At 38.2% G+C, this 23,333-nt stretch overlaps 1 protein-coding gene across 1 annotated transcript in view; it reads right to left on the bottom strand.

Moving 5' to 3' along the window:
* Nucleotides 1–362: 362 nt before the first annotated feature.
* Nucleotides 363–23,333, bottom strand: part of LOC133608388 (uncharacterized) — a 44,115-nt gene continuing 21,144 nt past the window's right edge. The window contains exons 3-4 of the mRNA XM_061963589.2: nucleotides 10,188–10,326; nucleotides 363–2,023 (exon numbers count right to left, since the gene is read on the bottom strand). Of these exons, the coding sequence (XP_061819573.2) occupies nucleotides 881–2,023; nucleotides 10,188–10,326 (1,282 nt within the window). The 3' untranslated portion in view covers nucleotides 363–880. The remainder of the gene's footprint in view (nucleotides 2,024–10,187; nucleotides 10,327–23,333) is intronic.

Here is a 23,333-nt window from a genome sequence, read left to right as displayed (position 1 = left end):
TTTCAGCTATCTTGTTTTTACAATATGCACGGAAAGTAGCCAGCTTTTCTTGAAAGTCTTTAGGCAGTTGCTGTGAAATAGTAGTCCGTGTGCGGATGGAGAGATTGCGTCTTTTCATGAACCGGAAACCTGTCGCTTAGTAGGAGCCATTTTGTGGTCTTTACAGATGTAAACACACAAAGGAAATGAAACGTAATATCCGCGCGCTTCTTCTTCTTCTACGCGGGTAGGGTGGTTGCTTACAGTAGAAGAAGAAGCGCTTCCTCTTCTATGGGGGCGGGTGCTTACCTTGGCGGTTGCTTGCGTAGAAGAAGAAGCACTTCCTCTTCTACGGGGAAAAAAGATGGCGGCTGTTTACCGTAGTTGCGAGACCGAAACTTTATGAAAATGAATCTTAATATTAATCCATATATAAAGCGCACCGGGTTATAAGCCGCACTGTCAGCTTTTGAGTAAATTTGTGGTTTTTAGGTGCGGCTAATAGTGCGGAAAATACGGTATATGATGCAGATTCCAAGCATGTAAAGACTTAGTACAGTTGAAGACTTACGGTCATTAGAAAAGATGAGTGCACATCATAATGGAAGCTACACTTTACATCTTAAACATCTAAAAAAATTATTTGGGAATGTCCGGCGGGCCAGATTGAAAAGCTCAACGGGCCGCATGTGGCCCCCGGGCCTTCATTTGCCCAGGTCTGCCCTAAATAAATATAAAAAACATCTCTTTGTGGTAAATAAGTGCAAACAACATTAATAATTAAAAAGCACAATCTTAACTCTACAATAAACCATGAACTTAGCAGGAAAAGGGTGTTAACAATAAATAACTGACTGATCAAAATATGCTACACAACAATGAAGTGAATGTGGTGAAGTTGTCAAAATGTTCCGTCTTGAGGGTTTGTTTCATTTGGTGCTGCTGCACACGAGTGTTTGTCCAGCTGATACTTGTAGGAGAAACTTAGCGCGCACACGCTGCACCGGAACACTTTCTCGCCGGTGTGCGTCCTCGTGTGTCTCGCCAGGTTGGTCTTGTTGCAGAAGCTTTTGTCGCAGCTGGGGCAGGAAAAGGGTTTTTCTCCCGTGTGCCGCCGGGTGTGCATTATCATGTCGTCCCGCCGTGCAAAACTGGCGCCGCACGCCGAGCAGGTGAAAGGTTTTTCCCCGGTGTGTTTCCGCGTGTGTCTTTTCAAACACTGACTGCGCACGAAACCTACGCCGCATATTGAACAGGAAAAGGGTTCCTCTCCGGTGTGTATTCTGGTGTGTATTTTCAAATCGCCCCGTCGTGCAAAACTTTTGCCACAAACCGAACAGGAAAACTGTTTCTCCCCCGTGTGGGTTCGCGTGTGCGACGTGCAGTTTACGTTGCAAGAAAATCGTTTGCCGCAAATTGAGCACTCGAAAGGTTTCTCTCCGGTGTGCCTCCTCGTGTGTATGGTCAGACTTCCTTTCAGGGTGAAGTCTTTGCCGCATATTGAACAGGAAAAAGGTTTTTCTCCTGTGTGTATTCTGCTGTGTCTCATCAAATGTGATTTGAGAGAGAAGGTTTTGCCACAATCTGAACACATGAAGCGTTTCTCCTCGGTGTGATTCTTCTGGTGACTTTTGAGGCTTCTCTTCTTGGTGAAGGTTTTGTCGCAGAAAGAACATTTCAAGTGTGTGTTGTCGGTCTGACACGTCGTACCAGCTTTGGAGTCTTCGTCGTCAGTGTCAGAAGATGTTGTGTGCTCACTATCTGATAGTGGAGCTAAGTCTGCATGTGATGCTCCACCATCACCTTCTCTTGTCATGTGTTGTGTTGAGCTGCTGCTTGGTTTCTCCGCCTCTCTCTGCTCCTCACTTTCACCTTTCACCTCCTCTTCTTCACTCTTCACGACGACACGGATCACTGAGAACTCCTGACTGACGCTGTGTTCTTCTTCTTCCTCTTTGATGCGGGGGGGCGGTGATTCCTCCGCATCCCCAGTGAAGTGGGAATGCTGCGATTCCTCCTCTTCCTTTTTTATGTGTGGCTCCTTCTGCTCCATCGTGAAGCTTCACTCCTGCTCTCCACTGATGTCTGCAGGACACGAGAAGACAAAACACATGAGACTTTGTCCTGCACCACCTTTGGTTCTAGACATCGACCGGTATGTTTGATCAATACTAGGGGTGTAACGATACGTGTAGTTGTATTGAACCGTTTCCATACCTGCCAACTTTTGAAATCAGAAAAACCTAGTAGCCAGGGTCCAGGGGCCGCAGGCCCCGGTAGGTCCAGGACAAAGTCCTGGTGGCGGGTTCAGGTTCGCCCCCCGACGCAAAATGATTGATTGCATTCAGACAGGTTAAAATGTTGCTAAAACCATCACTTTTCTATCAGTCACAGTGACTTTTCAAAACAAAAATGTTACAGCAAAAATCATATGGGTTGATTGACATGTTTATTCTGTAAGCTAACTTCAATAGTTTGAAATTATTTTGACAGTTAATGCCAGTTATCCTGTCAACCTTTCACAAGACTTCAATTTGTTCATTGAAAGTATAAACACTTTTTACAGTAAACAAATGGTAAAACAGTACCGTATTTTCCGCACTATAAGGCGCACCGGATTATTAGCCGCACCTTCTATGAATTACATATTTCATAATTTTGTCCACCAATAAGCCGCCCCGGACTATAAGCCGCGCCTACGCTGCGCTAAAGTGAATGTCAAAAAAACGCTGCGCTAAAGTGAATGTCAAAAAAACAGTCAGATAGTTCAGTCAAACTTTAATAATATATTGAAAACCAGCGTTCTAACAACTCTGTCCCAAAATGTACGCAAATGTGCAATCACAAACATAGTAAAATTCAAAATGGTGTAGAGCAATAAATAGCAACATAATGTTGCTCGAACGTTAATGTCACAACACACAAAATAAACATAGCGCTCACCTTCTGAAGTTATTCTTCATTCGTAAATCCTTCGAATTCTTCGTCTTCGGTGTCCGAATTGAAAAGTTGCGCAAGCGTGGGATCCAAAAATGGCCGGCTCCGCCTCGTCGAAGTCATCGGATTCAGTGTCGCTGTTGTTGTGCAGCAGTTCTGTGAATCCTGCCTTCCGGAAAGCTCGGACCACAGTTGTGACCGAAACTATCTGCCCAGGCATTTACGATCCACTGGCAGATGTTGGCGTATGTCGACCGGCGCTATCTGCCCGTCTTAGTGAAGGTGTGTTCGCCTTCGGAGCTGTGTGAAAAAAGCCACCCGGCCTCTTCGCGTAAACTTCCCTTAACCACTCGCTCATCTTTTCTTCATCCATCCATCCCTTCGAGTTAGCTTTTATGATGACGCCGGCTGGAATGGTCTCTTTTGGCAAGGTCTTCCTTTTGAATATCACCATGGGTGGAAGTTAGCATGGCAAGCTAGAACCACAGTGAAGGATGACTTCTCATTCCCTGTGGTGCGAATATTCACCGTACGTGCTCCCGTTGTATCCACAGTGCGGTTCACAGGAATATCAGATGTGAAATACGGTAGTAATCCGTGTGCGGATGGAGAGATTGCGTCTTTTTATGAACCGGATCGCTTAGTAGGAGCCATTTTGTGGTCTTTACAGATGTAAACAGGAAATGAAACGTACGGTGATATCCGCGCGTTTTTTCTTCTTCTTCCGGGGGCGGGTGAAGCGCTTCCTGTTCTATGGGGGCGGGTGCTTTCCTTGGCGGTTGCTTGCGTAGAAGAAGAAGCGCTTCCTGTTCTACGGGGAAAAAAGATGGCGGCTGTTTACCGAAGTTGCGAGACCGAAACTTTATGAAAATGAATCGTAATAAAGCGCACCGGGTTATAAGGCGCACTGTCAGCTTTTGAGAAAAATTGTGGTTTTTAGGTGCGCCTTATAGTGCGGAAAATACGGTACTAAACAATTCCATAAATAAAAAAAATTGGTGTCATTATTAACTTTCTGTCCAAGCTTGTATAATCTACTGCCTTGTTCAATTGTAAAAAATATTCTGTGCCTAAAATTCACATTTCTATCACAATTATCATACTGTAAACATGGTAAGCTAACTTCATTAAAATTAATAGTCCTGTCAATAGCATGGAATTACAATTCAAATGTAGTTTTTTTGTAAGCCTTTCAAAAGAATTCAAAATATGAAAAATGAATGAAAATGAATTGAAGCCATCAGACACTTGAAAAGTGGCACATCACATCTCTAATGTAATCATTTGAACTTTTCAACAGAAATAGCACTGCAAAAATATTAAGGACATACTTCTGTATTTTGGTAGTTATGCTGTCAACATTTAACAAGATTTCTTCAACTTGGACTTGAAAGCATAAATAGTATAAACACTTTTAACAGTATAACAGTACTAAACAATTCCAATAGATAACATTGGTGTCATTACCTTTTTGTGGCTAAAATCCAAATTTATTCTATCAGATTGATCGTACTGCAAAAATGATATGGTAACTTTATTGTCACCTGAATAATGTTTGATGTTTTGGTTCGACCACATCCATATTTTTTGGCGATTTTCGAGTCGGGAAACATTTTCCGAAATAACTGTCCCATGTGATCAGCCAGTGCGATTGGAAGTCCATGCTCAATTATTGCCTCCGTAAATAAAACTTCGGCATTTATCACATCCAAAGAATCTGTTTGGGCGACGAAAAACGTTGAAAGTTTTCCACTTGTATCGCTAGCAACGGCATTAGACTTGTGTTTTTTTGTCCCAAAGTGGTCTTTTACATCGCTAATTCCTCCGTGTCCGATCGAAAAATCTTGTCTGCACAAGGTGCAATTCGCGTAGTTTTCACCCTTTTTGGAAGGGATGATTATTCCCGGATAGGCTTTTGAATATTCTTCACGGAATGACTGCAGTTTTCTTTTCGGTTTAAGACTCGTTTGCGATTTTTCTCCGGCTGATTCCATGATCGTTCGCTCGTTTGGAAACAATGGCAACTGGTGCCTCGTGCTTGGCAGCGGTGCTATAAATAGCCTCGCGCATGGCATTCGGAATGGCTCGATAGGAAGTTACGGGAAGCAGTGTCCATTGTCATTGTTGTTACGCGATTTCGTGAATAAAACTTTAAAAAAATATTTTTTTTTAATGAATGAAAAACCGTATTTTTTATCACTGCAACCGCAACCCGCAATTGGTTGATGAAAACCGTACTAATTACGGGAAAACCGGAGTAGTTGGCAGGTATGCGTTTCGATACGGGGGTTTCAGTTCTGTTCGGAGGTGTACCGAACGAGTTTCCACACGGACATATTAAGTAGCCGCCTCCACTTCCTTCTGCCTCTGTTTCTGTCAGTCCTCTACACAGCACCCAGCATTGTCCCACCCACACAACCATCTGATTGGTTACACACAGAGCGGTAACAGCCAATCAGAAGTGCGTATTCAGAGCGCTTGTAGTCAGTGCTTAGCGTTTAGCAGGTAATCATCAGGCAGCACACTCTCCCCAAATGATAATAAACACCTCCCAGTCAACTACTAGTAACATCACTATGAGCCCGTTGACCTTCTAGAAATATAAACTGCAGCTCAGCTCGCTCGCAGTTCAGGCTTTTAGCGTAACGTTAGCTCATTTTGCGGTGTGTGTGTGTGTTACGGACAGCAAAGCCCTGTCTGTCTGTTATTTCACTTGACCTTTTTCTGTGTTGATTGAGCTGTGTTGAAGCAGCAAAAAAGGACATTATGTTAAATGAAGAGTTTCTGTCCCTGATAGTTGATATAATAATGTAAGTGCATCATTAAGCCTACATGAACTCCGTGGTGTTCAGGGATGAATACCGTTTTTTCCGCACTATTAGCCGCACCTAAAAACCACAAATTTACTCAAAAGCTGACAGTGCGGCTTTTAACCCGGTGCGCTTTATATATGGATTAATATTACGATTCATTTTCATAAAGTTTCGATCTCGCAACTACGGTAAACAGCCGCCATCTTTTTTCCCGGTAGAACAGGAAGCGCTTCTTCTTCTACGCAAGCAACCGCCAAGGTAAGCACCCGCCCCCATAGAACAGGAAGCGCTTCTTCTTCTACTGTGAGCAACCACCCGCCCGCGTAGAAGAAGAAAAAGCGCGCGGATATACCGTACGTTTCATTTCCTTTGTGTGTTTACATCTGTAAAGACCACAAAATGGCTCCTACTAAGCGACAGGGATCCGGTTCATGAAAAGACGCAATCTCTCCATCCGCACACGGACTACTATTTCACAGCAACTGATATTCCTGTGAACCGCACTGTGGATACAACGGGAGCACGTACGGTGAATATTCGCACCACAGGGAATGAGAAGTCGTCCTTCACTGTGGTTCTAGCTTGCCATGCTAATGGCCAGAAACTTCCACCCATGGTGATATTCAAAAGGAAGACCTTGCCAAAAGAGACCTTTCCAGCCGGCGTCATCATAAAAGCTAACTCGAAGGGATGGATGAAGAAAAGATGAGCGAGTGGTTAAGGTAAGTTTAAGTTTACGCGAAGAGGCCGGGTGGCTTTTTTCACGCAGCTCCGTCCATGTTGATATACGACTCCATGCGCGCCCACATCACGCTGGTTTTTAATATATTATTAAAGTTTGACTGACCTATCTGACTGTTTTTTTGACATTCCTTTAGCGCAGTTAGATGCGGCTTACAACACGGGGCGGCTTATTGGTGGACAAAGTTTTGAAATATGCCGTTCATTGAAGGCGCGGCTTATAACCCAGGGCGCCTTATGGTGCGGAAAATACGGTAGTCTCTCCTATTGCTATTGTACCATTTTTTTCAGCTATCGTTACATTAATCATTAGAAATGGAGCAGCCTAGTTTTGAATGGCAGGGTCCCTGCTATCACATGTTGATAAAAATATAACATTTTTACATAATAAAAATCAACTACAGGCTTTCCAAATGCTGTAATAAATGAAGCATGATAAGTTGACTTGAAACTGTTTAATGTTGCACTTTTTATATGTAGAAGAAAAGTTTTGTCATTTTATTTAATCTGAGCAACAACTTGAGGCAGTTTAATGTTGATTAACGTGGGCAGAATTATTATAGTGTTCCCAATGTTAAAAGGATAAAGCCATTGTTTACAAATTTGGTAAATAACCCAAAAAAATTATATTTTGTTGTTTTCTTACTGTACCGAAAATGAACCGAACGGTGACCTCTAAACCGAGGTACGTACCGAACCGAAATGTTTGTGTACTGTTACACCCCTAATCAATACTGATTATTAGTAGTAGGAGGCTGATATAACTGATATTTGGAGGTGATATTCATGTGCAGTAAAAGTTATTTAAAGATGAATATTATATGTCAGTAAACATCTGGACAAGACTTGAAGTTGTTTTTTTAACATTATTTTTTAAGAAAGGTGGGAGCAGCAGTGACATAATGTTTGATGTTTTTAATTTAGCAGCAAAAACATCAAACTTTATTAAGTGTGTCTAAGAGGAACATCTACATTTAATTTCAAAATATAGAAAAAGTCCTGGGAACTGTGGTAAAAAAAATATGTAATTTCTCTACATCACAATAACTCTAGAGCTCGGCAGAGTAACCGTGTAATACTCTTCCATATCAGTAGGTGGCAGCAGGTAGCTAATTGCTGTGTAGATGTGGGAAACAGCGGGAGGCAGTGTGCAGGTAAAAAGGTGTCTAATGCTTAAACCAAAAATAAACAAAAGGTGAGTGCCCCTAAGAAAAGGCATTGAAGCTTAGGGAAGGCTATGCAGAACCAAACTAAAACTGAACTGGCTACAAAGTAAACAAAAACAGAATGCTGGACGACAGCAAAGACTTACTGTGGAGCAAAGACGGCGTCCACAAAGTACATCCCAACATGACATGACAATCAACAATGCCCCCACAAAGAAGGATAAAAACAAGTGAAATCTTCTTGATTGCTAAAACAAAGTAGATGCGGGAAATATCGCTCAAAGGAAGACATGAAACTGCTACAGGAAAATACCGAAAAAAGAGAAAAAGCCACCAAAATAGGAGCGCATGACAAGAAGTAAAACACTACACACAGGAAAACAGCAAAAAAAGTCCAAATAAGTCAGGGTGTGATGTGACAGTACACCTACTTTGAGACAAGAGCTATAGTGATGCATGCTTGGTTATGCTTTAAAGCAGGGGTGCTCACACTTTTTCTGCAGACGAGCTACTTTTCAATTGATCAAGTCGTGGGGATCTACCTCATTCATATATATCATTTATATTTACTTATTTATGAAATATATGTTTTTGTTAATAAGTTAAAGGTGTTTAATGATAATACAAGCATGTTTAACACATATAGTTAATATTGTTAATAAATTAAAGGTGTTTAATGATAATACAAGCATGTTTAATACATATAGTTAATATTGTTAACAAGTTAAAGGTGTTTAAAGATAATACAAGCATGTTTAACACATAGTTAATATTGTTAACAAGTTAAAGGTGTTTAATGATAATGCAAGCATGTTTAACACATATAGTTAATATTGTTAATAAATTAAAGGTGTTTAATGATAATACAAGAATGTTTAATACATATAGTTAATATTGTTAACAAGTTAAAGGTGTTTAAAGATAATGCAAGCATGTTTAACACATATAGTTAATATTGTTAACAAGTTAAAGGTGTTTAATGATAATGCAAGCATGTTTAACACAGAGTTAATATTGTTAATAAGTTAAAGGTGTTTAAAGATAATACAAGCATGTTTAACACATATAGTTAATATTGTTAACAAGTTAAAGATGTTTAGTGATAATGCAAGCATGTTTAACACATATAGTTAATATTGTTAATAAATTAAAGGTGTTTAATGATAATACAAGAATGTTTAACACATAGTTAACATTGTTAACAAGTTAAAGGTGTTTAAAGATAATACAAGCATGTTTAATACATATAGTTAATATTGTTAACAAGTTAAAGGTGTTTAAAGATAATGCAAGCATGTTTAATACATATAGTTAATATTGTTAACAAGTTAAAGGTGTTTAATGATAATACAAGCATGTTTAACACATATAGTTAATATTGTTAATAAGTTAAAGGTGTTTAATGATAATACAAGAATGTTTAACACATAGTTAATATTGTTAACAAGTTAAAGGTGTTTAAAGATAATACAAGCATGTTTAACACATATAGTTAATATTGTTAACAAGTTAAAGGTGTTTAAAGATAATACAAGCATGTTTAACACATATAGTTAATATTGCTAATAAGTTAAATGTGTTTAAAGATAATACAAGCATGTTTAACATATAGATTCCTTTCTTTCATGAAGACAAGAATATAAGTTGGTGTATTACCTGATTGTGATGACTTGCATTGATTGGAATCAGACAGTGGTGCTAAAAACGTCCGCATTTTCGAATGGAGGAGAAAAAAAGTCCTCCTTTCTGCCCAATACCACATGAAAGTGGTTGGTTTTTGGCATCTTATTTGTCCAGCTTCCGTACTCCTTTGTATACACTTTACAAGAAATACATTGGTGGCAAACTCCGTAGCTTGCTAGCTTGTGCACGCCAGCTTTCTGAGACTCTTATTTTGGTAGCGCAGGCAGGATGAAGCAGCGCTTTTATTGTGCAACTGTGCAGTCGGTCTTTGGAGTTTTGACGACAGGTACGGCGCCAGAGTCTGTTGAAATAAAGTGTTTCTCGCCTTCCAGTCGGTAATTTTAATGATCTGGCAGCAGCCAGCGTCATCTCAGAAGACCCTCGGGTGCCGTGAATGTCAATCAAGTGACGAAAGTGACGTCATAGTGAAGATTTATGATCGCTCATTTTTAGGACTATTTTTTTAATGCCTGGCTGGTGATCGACTGACACACCCTCCGAGATCGACCGGTAGATCGCGATCGACGTAATGAGCACCCCTGCTTTAAAGTCATATCCAACAATTGCGACTTTTTACTGTCTACCGAGTTTGGTTTTTTGAATGATTTGTGCTGGTGGTGTGCCCCCGCATTTTTTCAACGCAAAAATGAGGGTCACCACTTTGTCAACAAATGCCTGAGCAAATTGTTTAAGAACAACATTTCTCAAGCAGCTATTGCAAGGAATTTGTTATGTGTACAGAGGGAGGAGTTGACGGCACAGAACCACAAGGGGCATTTGGTCTATGTATTTTTTTTAACTAATACATTGAGTGTGACTAATCCAAAAGGGGTGTATGGTGTATGAATGATTAGCTGTTGCGTGTTACCGTGAAGTGTTGAGAGAGAAGATCAGGAGGTCCGTGAGACAAGCGTGGGTGGAGGATTGAGGGAGGCAGTCCAGATCCAGGGGGGAGTACAAGGAAGCCAGACGCACAAGCTTGGATCCAAGGCGCCGGAAGCAAAACACTGCGGTCACAAGGGATAAGACAGGGGACAAATCAAACACGGGAAAGAAAACACGGCGCAGCAAAGAGCTAATTTGCATAGAGCTAACGATCGCTTACGGGACATGAACAGAAGATTACGTTCTGGCACGGGTAGCAGGTTGAGCAGGCTTCTTGAAGGCAGGACCTCTCATTAGCGCCAGGTGCGTAGATTGCCGGTGAATGATTGCAGCTGCCACAGGGCGAACACGCGCCCGGCGCGACCCTGGAAGTGCGCGGCCGTGGGCGTGTCCCCAGGCGCGCTCCCAGAGTCGCAACCAGCAGCGCGCAAAGACGTGACAGAATTTAGGGATTTCACCATCTACGCTCCGTTATATCATCAAAAGGTTCAGAGAATCTGCAAAAATCACTGCACGTAAGCCATGATATTACACACCTTGGATCCCTCAGGCGCTACTGCATGAAAAAGCCACATCGGTGTGTAAAGGATATCACCACATGGGCTCAGGAACACTTCAGAAAACCACTGTCAGTAACTACCGTTGGTCGCTACATCTGTAAGTGCAAGTTAAAACTCTACTATGCAAAGCCAGAGCCATTTATCAACAACACCCAGAAACGCTTCGCTGGGCCCGAACTCATCTAAGATGGACTGATGCAAAGTGGAAAAGTGTTCTGTGGTCTGACGAGTCCACATTTCAAATTGTTTTTGGAAACTGTGGACGTGGTGTCCTCCGGACCAAAGAGGAGAAGAACCATCCGTGCTGTTCTAGGGTGAAAGTGTAAAAGGCAGCATGTGTGATGGTATGGGGGTGTATTAGTGGCCAAGACATGGGTAACTTACACATCTGTGAAGGCACCATTAATGCTGAAAGGTACATACAGCTTTTGGAGCAACATATGTTGCCATCCAAGCAACGTTATCATGGACGCCCCTGCTTATTTCAGCAAGACAATGCCAAGCCAGATGTTACAACAGCGTGGCTTGCAGCCCTTTGAGACACTTGTGATTTAGGGCTATATAAATAAATATTGATTGATTGATTGATTGATTGATTGATAGTAAAAGAGTGCGGGTACTAGACTGGCCTGCCTGTAGTCCAGACATTGAAAATGTGTGAAGGCTAAAATATGAGAAGGGAGACTGTTGTGCTATGTTCGGGACTGTTGTGCTATGATTATCACCGAAACCTGGCTTCACCCGGAAATACCCGATGCTAGCATGCAGCTAGCCGGACGCACTCTGCTCCGCCGGGACAGAACTAAGGACTCCGGTAAGAGCAGAGGAGGGGGGCTCTGTATCTACGTGCATGAGAACTGGTGCAACAACGGGACAATCACTGAACAGCACTGTTGCCCGGACGTGGAGTACATGTCTGTTAGATGTCGGCCTTTTTTTCTCCCGAGAGAGCTGTCTGTTGTTATCATCACGGCTGTGTATATTCCACCGGACGCCAAAGTAAACACAGCGCTCTCTCTTCTGCTGAACACCGTCAACGAACAGCAGCGGGCCCACCCCGACGGTGTTCATATCATAGCAGGGGATTTAATAAGGCCAATCTGAAGACTGTACTCCCTAAGTTCTACCAGCACGTGAAGTGTTCTACAAGGGGCAAGAACACCCTGGACCACGTGTATACCAACATAAAGCACGCGTACAGAGCTACACCCGTCCCCCAGCTTGGACAGTCAGACCATCTTTCCCTCCTGCTCTCTCCTACCTACACCCCCATCAGACGCCAGGCCAGGCCTATCACAAAGACTGTTATGACCTGGCCTGACGATGCACTCCCCAAACTTCAGGACTGCTTCCAACACACAGACTGGGACCTCTTCCAACAACAGGAGCTGGAGACAGCCACAGGAACGGTGCTGGACTACATAAAGTTCTGCATCGGGAATGTGACTGTGGAAAAAACCATCCGGGTTTACCCCAACAAGAAACCCTGGATGACCAGCCAGGTCCGCACACTCCTCAGGGCCCGCGACGCAGCCTTCAGGGCAGGGGACAGGGCACTGTACAGTGTTGCTAGAGCCGACCTGAAGAGAGGGATTAAAAAAGGAAAGGCGGACCACAGGAGGTGCATAGAGTCCCATCTGTCCAGCAAAAACTCACGGGAGGTGTGGCGGGGCATTCATGACATCACGAACTTCAGAGGCTGCAATATGACAACTGCGGATCAGAGTGCGACACTGGCAGAGGAGCTTAACTGTTTCTTTGCCCGTTTCGAAACCCCCCAGCGACACTCATCTGCTCCAGCCCTGCCCCCGCCCCCACCGGGCTCCGGCGCCACTCCACTCACTGTACAGGAGCACAGTGTCAGACGAGTGCTCCTGGCTGTGAACCCCAGGAAGGCTACCGGACCAGACGGAGTACCTGGAAAGGTGCTCAGGACGTGCGCCCACCAGCTCGCTCCCCCCCTCACCAGGATCTTCAACCTCTCCCTGGCTCAGGCAGTCATCCCATCCTGCCTGAAGTCATCTACAATAATCCCGGTGCCGAAGAAGTCTCCCATCACCAGCCTGAAGGATTACCGACCAGTGGCCCTCACTCCGGTAATCATGAAGTGCTTCGAGCGACTTGTTCTCCAGCACATCAAGGACCATATCCCTCCAGACTTCGACCCCCACCAGTTCGCATACCGGGCGAACAGGTCCACAGAGGACGCCATCGCTGTTGCTCTCCACTCTGCTCTGAACCACCTGGAGCAGCAGCAGAGCTACGTCCGGATGCTCTCTGTGGACTATAGCTCTGCCTTCAATACAATAATCCCGGACAGACTCTGCAATAAACTGGACACTCTTGGCCTCCCCCCTCTCACAAACGCCTGGATAAGGGACTTCCTAACGGACCGACCCCAGAATGTGAGACTTGGCCCGCACCTTTCATCCTCCCGCACGCTGAGCATCGGCTCCCCACAGGGCTGTGTGCTGAGCCCCCTCCTCTACTGCCTTTACACCCATGACTGCAGTCCGGCCCACAGTGACAACCTTACCGTCAAGTTCGCCGACGATACCACAGTGGTCGGGCTCATCTCCAGGGGTGACGAGGCTGCCTACAGAGAGGAGGTCCTGAAGCTGACGGCCTGGTCTTCGGAGAACAACCTCGCTCTCAACACCAGCAAGACCAGAGAGATCATCGTCGACTTCAGGAGGAGCAGCACCGACCCTGCCCCCCTCTACATCAACGGCGAGCGTGTAGAGAGGGTCCACACCTTCAGGTACCTTGGAGTCCACATCTCTAATGACTTCTCCTGGACAGTCAACACCACATCAATCATCAAGAAGGCTCAGCAGCGGCTACACTTCCTTAGAGTCCTCGGGAAGTACAACCTGAAGCCTGACCTGCTGCTGACCTTCTACCGCTCGTCCATCGAGAGCCTGCTGACCTACTGTATTACGGTATGGTACGGCAGCTGCACTGCAGCAGACAGGGAGAGGCTGCAAAGAGTGGTCAAGACGGCTCAGAAGATCATCGGCCGCCCTCTCCCCTCTCTGACGGACATCTACACCTCCCGCTGCCTCAACAGAGCCAGTGCCATCATCAAGGACAGCACCCACCCTGGCTCTGACCTGTTCCACCTGCTGCCCTCTGGGAAGCGCTACAGGTGCATTAAAACCAAAACAAACAGGCTAAAGAACAGCTTCTTCCCCAGGGCCATAACCATCCTGAACGGACTGCCCCATTGTCCCTCATAACTGCCTTCTCTTCGGTGCAATAACCCATTCCACCAACCACCCTGTTTTTGTTTTGTTTTTTTCATGTATATATTCATTTCACACCATATTCATTGCACTTCTACATTTTTTAAATTTTTATATATTTGCACATTGTTTTTCTAGCATGCACACATCGCACTGTATGGAATGGCCTCAATCTCGTTACCTTGCGTAATGACAATAAAGCTGATTCTGATTCTGATTCTATTACATGTTATTATGAATGTTACTACATGACATATATACTTACATCATGTATATATTACATGTTATTATGAATGTTATTAGATACTACATATATACTTACATCATGTATATATTACATGTTATTATGAATGTTATTAGATACTACATATATACTTACATCATGTATATATTACATGTTATTATGAATGTTATTAGATACTACATATATACTTACATCATGTATATATTACATGTTATTATGAATGTTATTAGATACTACATATATACTTACATCATGTATATATTACATGTTATTAGATACTACATATATACTTACATCATGTATATATTACATGTTATTATGAATGTTATTAAATTACATATATACTAACAGCGTGCATATTTAACATTAATGGAGGTTTTTAAAAGTATTTTATTGGCGGAATAGTGCGACTCCAATTGCCTACATTGTTAGCTGGCTTTCATTTTCGTTTGGTTACAAGTTAAAATGCATTAAAAAATAAAAACATGTGTTCTTGTCTTACATAAAGAAGATTCCCCCCAAAAATGCAGTTCCCCTTTAAAGGCTACTTCATCAAGTTAACAGTACTGTATGCATTTTATTGTGAAATATGCAATTCCCCTAGGGCCGTGGTCACAGAGCCATTGTTCAGCGAGAAGCAAATAAATTGTAGGTTGAAAAAGTTTGCCCGCCTGGGAAAAAAAACGTAACGCCAACCTTAAATGTTTTTTTTCCCGCAGCTGGGTGTAGTGTCATTGCAGCTGGAAGTAATACAAAGTCTAACACAAACGTTGACCTGAAATCGGAGGATAAGACGTAGCTACTGACTTTGGGAAGTAAAGCACTACTTGTTTGAATATGACGTCAGTAAACATGTGAGAGTCAAAAAGTAAACAAACCTTTTCTTGATCTTTCTTTTCTTGACCTTCCTTCTCCTCTTCTCGTCCACAAAGTCCTCGTTCCGAGAAAGCTAGCGTTCTTTCTAGCACTGCAAACATCTACTCTTTAATTCGCCAACATTCTCAGCGCTTCTACTTGACACATTTTCACACAATAACAAGACTTTAGCGACGTGTTCATCACTTCCGTTTGTCTCTTTGTTAGCAGCTAGCAAGCTGAGCTAGCGCGACGGAAAGAGTTACTTCCGGTGTTACGCAACTACCGCCTTCCAGGCACATTGCTGCCCTCTCGGGTGTGGAGGCGTCATTACACCCTCGACCTATGACGTCAAATAGGCCAGGCAAGTTTATTTATAGACAAGGCAATTCAAATGAAAGAAAAAGGCTAAAATAGAAAAACAAATATTTCAAATTAAAATCATTAAAACAATCAGAATTAATTAAAACTAAAATCAATCAAATGTTGTTGATGCAATATTTTCAGTTGTCATATTGACAATTAAATGCAAGTGTTTTCAGGCTATTCGGGATTTTTGGAGCATAAAACTGAAAGGCAGTTTAATCCTGACTCTTCATGTGAACAATGAGGAATAATTATTCGGTGTTCAACAACAACAGTGGCAGAAAAAAAACAAAACAGAGGAAAGCAGGAAGAAACACCAACTGAGAGGAAACATATGCTTTGGTGAAATACATCTTGCAATAACAATGATGTCCACCAGAGGGCTTCAAAGTGCCATTTGCAGCTACATTGTTAAAGGCCTGTGGCACATTTTAAAAATACAATGAAAAAAACCTACTTTAAAAAGTGGAATAAAAGAGTGTGTAATGCATACCTGCCAACTTTTGAAATCAGAAAAACCTAGTAGCCAGGACAAAGTCCTGGTGGAGGGTTCAGGGCTTCGCCCCCCGACGCAAAATGATTATTAGCATTCAGACAGGTTAAAATGTTGCTAAAACCATCACTTTTCTATCAGTCACAGTGACTTTTCAAAACAAAAATATTACAGCAAAAATCATATGGGTTGATTGACATGTTTATTCTGTAAGCTAACTTCAATAGTTTGAAATTATTTTGACAGTTAATGCCAGTTATCCTGTCAACCTTTCACAAGACTTCAATTTGTTCATTGAAAGTATAAACACTTTTTACAGTAAACAAATGGTAAAACAGTACTAAACAATTCCATTAAAAAAAAAATTGGTGTCATTATTAACTTTCTGTCCAAGCTTGTATAATCTACTGCCTTGTTCAATTGTAAAAAATATTCTGTGCCTAAAATTCACATTTCTATCACAATTATCATACTGTAAACATGGTAAGCTAACTTCATTAAAATTAATAGTCCTGTCAATAGCATGGAATTACAATTCAAATGTAGTTTTTTTGTAAGCCTTTCAAAAGAATTCAAAATGTGAAAAATGAATGAAAATGAATTGAAGCCATCAGACACTTGAAAAGTGGCACATCACATCTCTAATGTAATCATTTGAACTTTTCAACAGAAATAGCACTGCAAAAATATTAAGGACATACTTCTGTATTTTGGTAGTTATGCTGTCAACATTTAACAAGATTTCTTCAACTTGGACTTGAAAGCATAAATAGTATAAACACTTTTAACAGTATAACAGTACTAAACAATTCCAATAGATAACATTGGTGTCATTACCTTTTTGTGGCTAAAATCCAAATTTATTCTATCAGATTGATCATACTGCAAAAATGATATGGTAACTTTATGATAAGTTTACTTGAAGTGGCATAAAACACTGAAAGTGATTGTTCCTATAACCCCTTTGTTTTAAATGTTTGTTCCACTTGTGGCAGTCGGGCACCAGCATACCGTCTTTGACAACTTGAAGTGGCATAAAACACTGAAAGTGATTGTTCCTATAACCCCTTTGTTTTAAATGTTTTATGCCACTTCAAGTTGTCAAAGACGTGCTGTGAAATACAGCCGACAGGATTGCGCACCAAACACGAAGCAAGGCCAAAGCGCATGCATGGTGCAGGAGAACAAAGGACTTCTTTCATTTAAGGTTTGTGATAAACCATCGAACTCATTCGTTAAAAGGACTCTATAGTAATATAAAGTGAGTTTTTCTGGACATTATCATGCAAGAAAAGTTTATTTTTGGGACCGCGATCACCGCGTAATGATTTTTAAAGGTTGCATTACAAACATTTAACTGTCCCATGTGATCAGCCAGTGCGATTGGAAGTCCATGCTCAATTATTGCTTCCGTAAATAAAACTTCGGCATTTATCACATCCAAAGAATCTGTTTGGGCGACGAAAAACGTTGAAAGTTTTCCACTTGTATCGCTAGCAACGGCATTAGACTTGTGTTTTTTTGTCCCAACGTGGTCTTTTACATCGCTAATTCCTCCGTGTCCGATCGAAAAATCTTGTCTGCACAAGGTGCAATTCGCGTAGTTTTCACCCTTTTTTTTTTTTAATTAATGAAAAACTGTATTTTTTATCACTGCAACCGTAACCCAGAATAGGTTGATGAAAACCGTACTAATTACGGGAAAACCGGAGTAGTTGGCAGGTATGGTAATGTAACGAGAAAAAACGTATAATCGAGGGATAGGTCTGAAGTTGATCTCGTTGAAAGTACAAAATATAAATATGACTTATTTTTACCTTTTATGAGTGGAGGTCTTATGGATCTCTGAGTCCTTTAGTCAGTTTTTTTTTAAAGTGTGATTGTTCAAAAAATAAGAATTAATTAAAAGCAAAGTTGTTGTAATTAATTATTGACCAATTACTTCACATTAAATATTTTACTGTGAACATTTTTTTTTGTGGGGGGGGGATTTTCGAATATTTTGTGTTTTTTTCTGCCATAAAAACCGGGTTTTCTTGGACAAAAATGGCATAAAACATTACAAATATGAACATTTTATGTCAACAGGTAAATATGAAGTTGATCTACAGATATGTGAGCGTTTAAAGTATATATATATATATATATATATATATATATATATATATATATATATATATATATATATATATATATATATATATATATATATATATATATATATATATATATATATATATATATATATATATATATATACAGACATAGATGTATCTACTCAGTGGCCTAGTGGTTAGAGTGTCCGCCCTGAGATGGGTAGGTTGTGAGTTCAAACCCCGGCCGAGTCATACCAAAGACTATAAAAATGTGAGCCATTACCTCCCTGCTTGGCACTCAGCATCAAGGCTTGGAATTGGGGGTTAAATCACCAAAAATGATTCCCGGGCGTGGCCACCGCTGCTGCCCACTGCTCCCCTCACCTCCCAGGGGGTGATCAAGGGTGATGGGTATATTTTGAAGTTGGAACGGTTTGAATCGGATGAAACTTTGAAAAATGTCCCATTCGTTTCAATGGGAATTTCATGGAAATTTGGGGATTTTTGGGGAAAATGTTAAAAGACTTGAATATTCTGACTGAGTTGAAATGGTTAATGTTGGAATTTTTCAAATCAAAACAACTTTGTTTTTTGTCCTGAGGAAGAGGAATGTTTGGACGGTTGAAGAGGGTTGAAAAATGTGGGAGGAGTCGCCAGAAAAAAGGTTAAAAAAAAAATGAATTGCTGGAATTTTTTTTAACTTGAAAAATATAAAGTTAGTAAATATAAAGTTAGTAAGTATAAAGTTAGTACATTTAAAGTTAGTAAATATAAAGTTAGTAAATATAAAGTCAGTAAATATAAAGTCAGTAAATATAAAGTTAGTAAATATAAAGTTAGTACATTTAAAGTTAGTACATTTAAAGTTAGTAAATATAAAGTCAGTAAATATAAAGTCAGTAAATGTAAAGTCAGTAAATGTAAAGTTAGTAAATATAAAGTTAGTAAATATAAAGTTAGTAAATATAAAGTCAGTAAATATAAAGTTAGTAAATATAAAGTCAGTAAATATAAAGTTAGTAAATATAAAGATAGTAAATATAAAGTTAGTAAATATAAAGTCAGTAAATATAAAGTTAGTAAATATAAAGTCAGTAAATATAAAGTTAGTAAATATAAAGTCAGTAAATATAAAGTCAGTAAATATAAAGTTAGTAAATATAAAGTTAGTAAATATAAAGTCAGTAAATATAAAGTCAGTAAATATAAAGTTAGTAAATATAAAGTCAGTAAATGTAAAGTCAGTAAATGTAAAGTTAGTAAATATAAAGTTAGTAAATATAAAGTTAGTAAATATAAAGTCAGTAAATGTAAAGTTAGTAAATATAAAGTTAGTAAATATAAAGTTAGTAAATATAAAGTCAGTAAATGTAAAGTCAGTAAATATAAAGTTAGTAAATATAAAGTTAGTAAATATAAAGTCAGTAAATATAAAGTCAGTAAATATAAAGTTAGTAAATATAAAGTTAGTAAATATAAAGTCAGTAAATGTAAAGTCAGTAAATATAAAGTTAGTAAATATAAAGTTAGTAAATATAAAGTCAGTAAATGTAAAGTTAGTAAATATAAAGTTAGTAAATATAAAGTTAGTAAATATAAAGTCAGTAAATGTAAAGTCAGTAAATATAAAGTTAGTAAATATAAAGTTAGTAAATATAAAGTCAGTAAATATAAAGTCAGTAAATATAAAGTTAGTAAATATAAAGTCAGTAAATATAAAGTCAGTAAATATAAAGTTAGTAAATATAAAGTTAGTAAATATAAAGTCAGTAAATATAAAGTCAGTAAATATAAAGTTAGTAAATATAAAGTCAGTAAATGTAAAGTCAGTAAATGTAAAGTTAGTAAATATAAAGTTAGTAAATATAAAGTTAGTAAATATAAAGTTAGTAAATATAAAGTCAGTAAATGTAAAGTTAGTAAATATAAAGTTAGTAAATATAAAGTTAGTAAATATAAAGTTAGTAAATATAAAGTCAGTAAATATAAAGTCAGTAAATATAAAGTTAGTAAATATAAAGTCAGTAAATGTAAAGTCAGTAAATGTAAAGTTAGTAAATATAAAGTTAGTAAATATAAAGTCAGTAAATATAAAGATAGTAAATATAAAGTCAGTAAATATAAAGTCAGTAAATATAAAGTTAGTAAATATAAAGTCAGTAAATATAAAGATAGTAAATATAAAGTCAGTAAATATAAAGTCAGTAAATATAAAGTTAGTAAATATAAAGTCAGTAAATGTAAAGTCAGTAAATGTAAAGTTAGTAAATATAAAGTTAGTAAATATAAAGTTAGTAAATATAAAGTCAGTAAATATAAAGTTAGTAAATATAAAGATAGTAAATATAAAGTTAGTAAATATAAAGTCAGTAAATATAAAGTTAGTAAATATAAAGTCAGTAAATATAAAGTTAGTAAATATAAAGTCAGTAAATATAAAGTTAGTAAATATAAAGATAGTAAATATAAAGTTAGTAAATATAAAGTTAGTACATTTAAAGTTAGTAAATATAAAGTCAGTAAATATAAAGTTAGTAAATATAAAGTCAGTAAATATAAAGTTAGTAAATATAAAGATAGTAAATATAAAGTTAGTAAATATAAAGTTAGTACATTTAAAGTTAGTAAATATAAAGTCAGTAAACAAACCTGAGCGTCCAGTAATTTACGTTGTCGCTTGTTCTCCTCTTTTGTTCTAGAAAGTTCCTTCTCTCTCTCTCTCTCTCTCTCTCTCTCTCTCTAACTCTTTCTCTCGCTCTCTCTCTCTCTCTCTACCAAGTCAGACCTACACTGTTCCAATATCCATTTCTCTGTTCTCAATTGTTGATGACTGATGATAACAACCCCCCCCCCCAATAATGTAAATAATTCAATGTGATGATCTTGTGTGATGACTGTATTATGATGATAGTATATCTGATAGTATATATCTGTATTATGATGATAGTATATATCTGATAGTATATATCTGTATTATGATGATAGTATATATGATAGTATATATCTGTATTATGATGATAGTATATATCTGATAGTATATATCTGTATTATGATAGTATATATGATGATAGTATATATATGATAGTATATATCTGTATTATGATGATAGTATATATGATAGTATATATCTGTATTATGATGATAGTATATATGATAGTATATATCTGTATTATGATGATAGTATATATGATAGTATATATCTGTATTATGATGGTAGTATATATGATAGTATATATCTGTATCATGATGATAGTATATATCTGATAGTATATATCTGTATTATGATGGTAGTATATATCTGTATTATGATGATAGTATATATCTGTATTATGATGATAGTATATATGATAGTATATATCTGTATTATGATGATAGTATATATGATAGTATATATCTGTATCATGATGATAGTATATATCTGATAGTATATATCTGTATCATGATGGTAGTATATGTAGCCGGTTCGAGTCTGCGTTGTGTATTGCTGGTGTTGCTTGGAAGACAAGGGGACTCGGTGGTTGCCTTTAGCCGAAACAGGTGGCGTATTTATTGCTGTATGAAATACACAGGAAATAATGCGGCAGCATTAACACACGACTCTGCAGCACACCAGTCTCCTCACAGCATGTCTCAGCAGCAAGTGAGTTTAAATGACCAGAAATGCTATATAAAACATTCATAAATGTCACAAAACCTATACATCACAATTACAAATACACTGAAAATTAATATACCACCGTCAAATATTATATACAATAGCAAAATAAACAATGAATCAAAACAGTACAGAAGAATAGAATAAAGTTTTGAGAGCAACAGAAACATACCTGTATGAAATACACAGGAAATAATGCAGCAGCATTAACACACGACTCTGCAGCACACCAGTCTAAAATGGAGGGAAAACTTCAATGAAGTGCCGCAGCCACTGTGTGTGAGTGAAAAGTGCTACCGAACAGTACACTGGCAAAACGTTTGCTAAAACACTCAAACTCTGAGCAAAACAAGTGTTCATGAACATGTTAGCAACATTAGCAGCACAAGAGTAACTTATAACCTCGTTTCACAGTTACATTCTCTTTAAAACACGAGAGCAGAGAAAAACTCACCTCCTCACCGCATGTCTCAGCAGCAAGTGAGGACGACAACGTCACTACCGGAAGAAGGTAGGACTTCAAAATAAAATGACAAATACTCCCAAAACGAACTATTTGCTGGAAAAAATTACAAAATAAAAGTGCCAATGAAAACAATAGAGCAATTAAATAAAACATGAGGGAATTTTGGTGGAATGCATAACATATATTATACACCTGCTACATATATATGATAGTATATATCTGTATTATGATGATAGTATATATCTGTATCATGATGATAGTATATATCTGATAGTATATATCTGTATCATGATGGTAGTATATATGATAGTATATATCTGTATTATGATGATAGTATATATGATAGTATATATCTGTATTATGATGATAGTATATATCTGTATTATGATGATAGTATATATGATAGTATATATCTGTATTATGATGATAGTATATATGATAGTATATATCTGTATTATGATGATAGTATATATGATAGTATATATCTGTATTATGATGATAGTATATATGATAGTATATATCTGTATTATGATGATAGTATATATGATAGTATATATCTGTATTATGATGATAGTATATATCTGTATTATGATGATAGTATATATCTGATAGTATATATCTGTATTATGATGATAGTATATATGATAGTATATATCTGTATTATGATGATAGTATATATGATAGTATATATCTGTATTATGATGATAGTATATCTGATAGTATATATCTGTATTATGATGATAGTATATATCTGTATCATCAATCCATTTAAGTGGACCCCAACTTAAAGAAGTGTAAAAACTTATTGTGGTGTTACCATTTAGTGGTCAATTGTAGGGAATATGTACTTCACTGTGCAATCTACTAATAAAAGTCTCAATCAATCAATCAATCAATCAATCAATCGTATTCTGCTATCGTTCTTTCTAGCACTACAAATATTTCTTCAAGTTAGTTAGTCAGTAATTCTTCAAGTTAGTTAGTCGGTAATTCTTCAAGTTAGTTAGTCAGTAATTCTTCAAGTTAGTTAGTCAGTAATTCTTCAAGTTAGTTAGTCAGTAATTCTTCAAGTTAGTTAGTCAGTAATTCTTCAAGTTAGTTAGTCAGTATTTCAGCAACAATCTCAACATTTTAAACTCGACACATTTT

The sequence above is a fragment of the Nerophis lumbriciformis genome, linkage group LG06, assembly GCF_033978685.3.
Source record: "Nerophis lumbriciformis linkage group LG06, RoL_Nlum_v2.1, whole genome shotgun sequence".
In the NCBI taxonomy this organism is placed as follows: domain Eukaryota; kingdom Metazoa; phylum Chordata; class Actinopteri; order Syngnathiformes; family Syngnathidae; genus Nerophis; species Nerophis lumbriciformis.
This window is presented reverse-complemented; position numbering and strand designations above follow the sequence as displayed.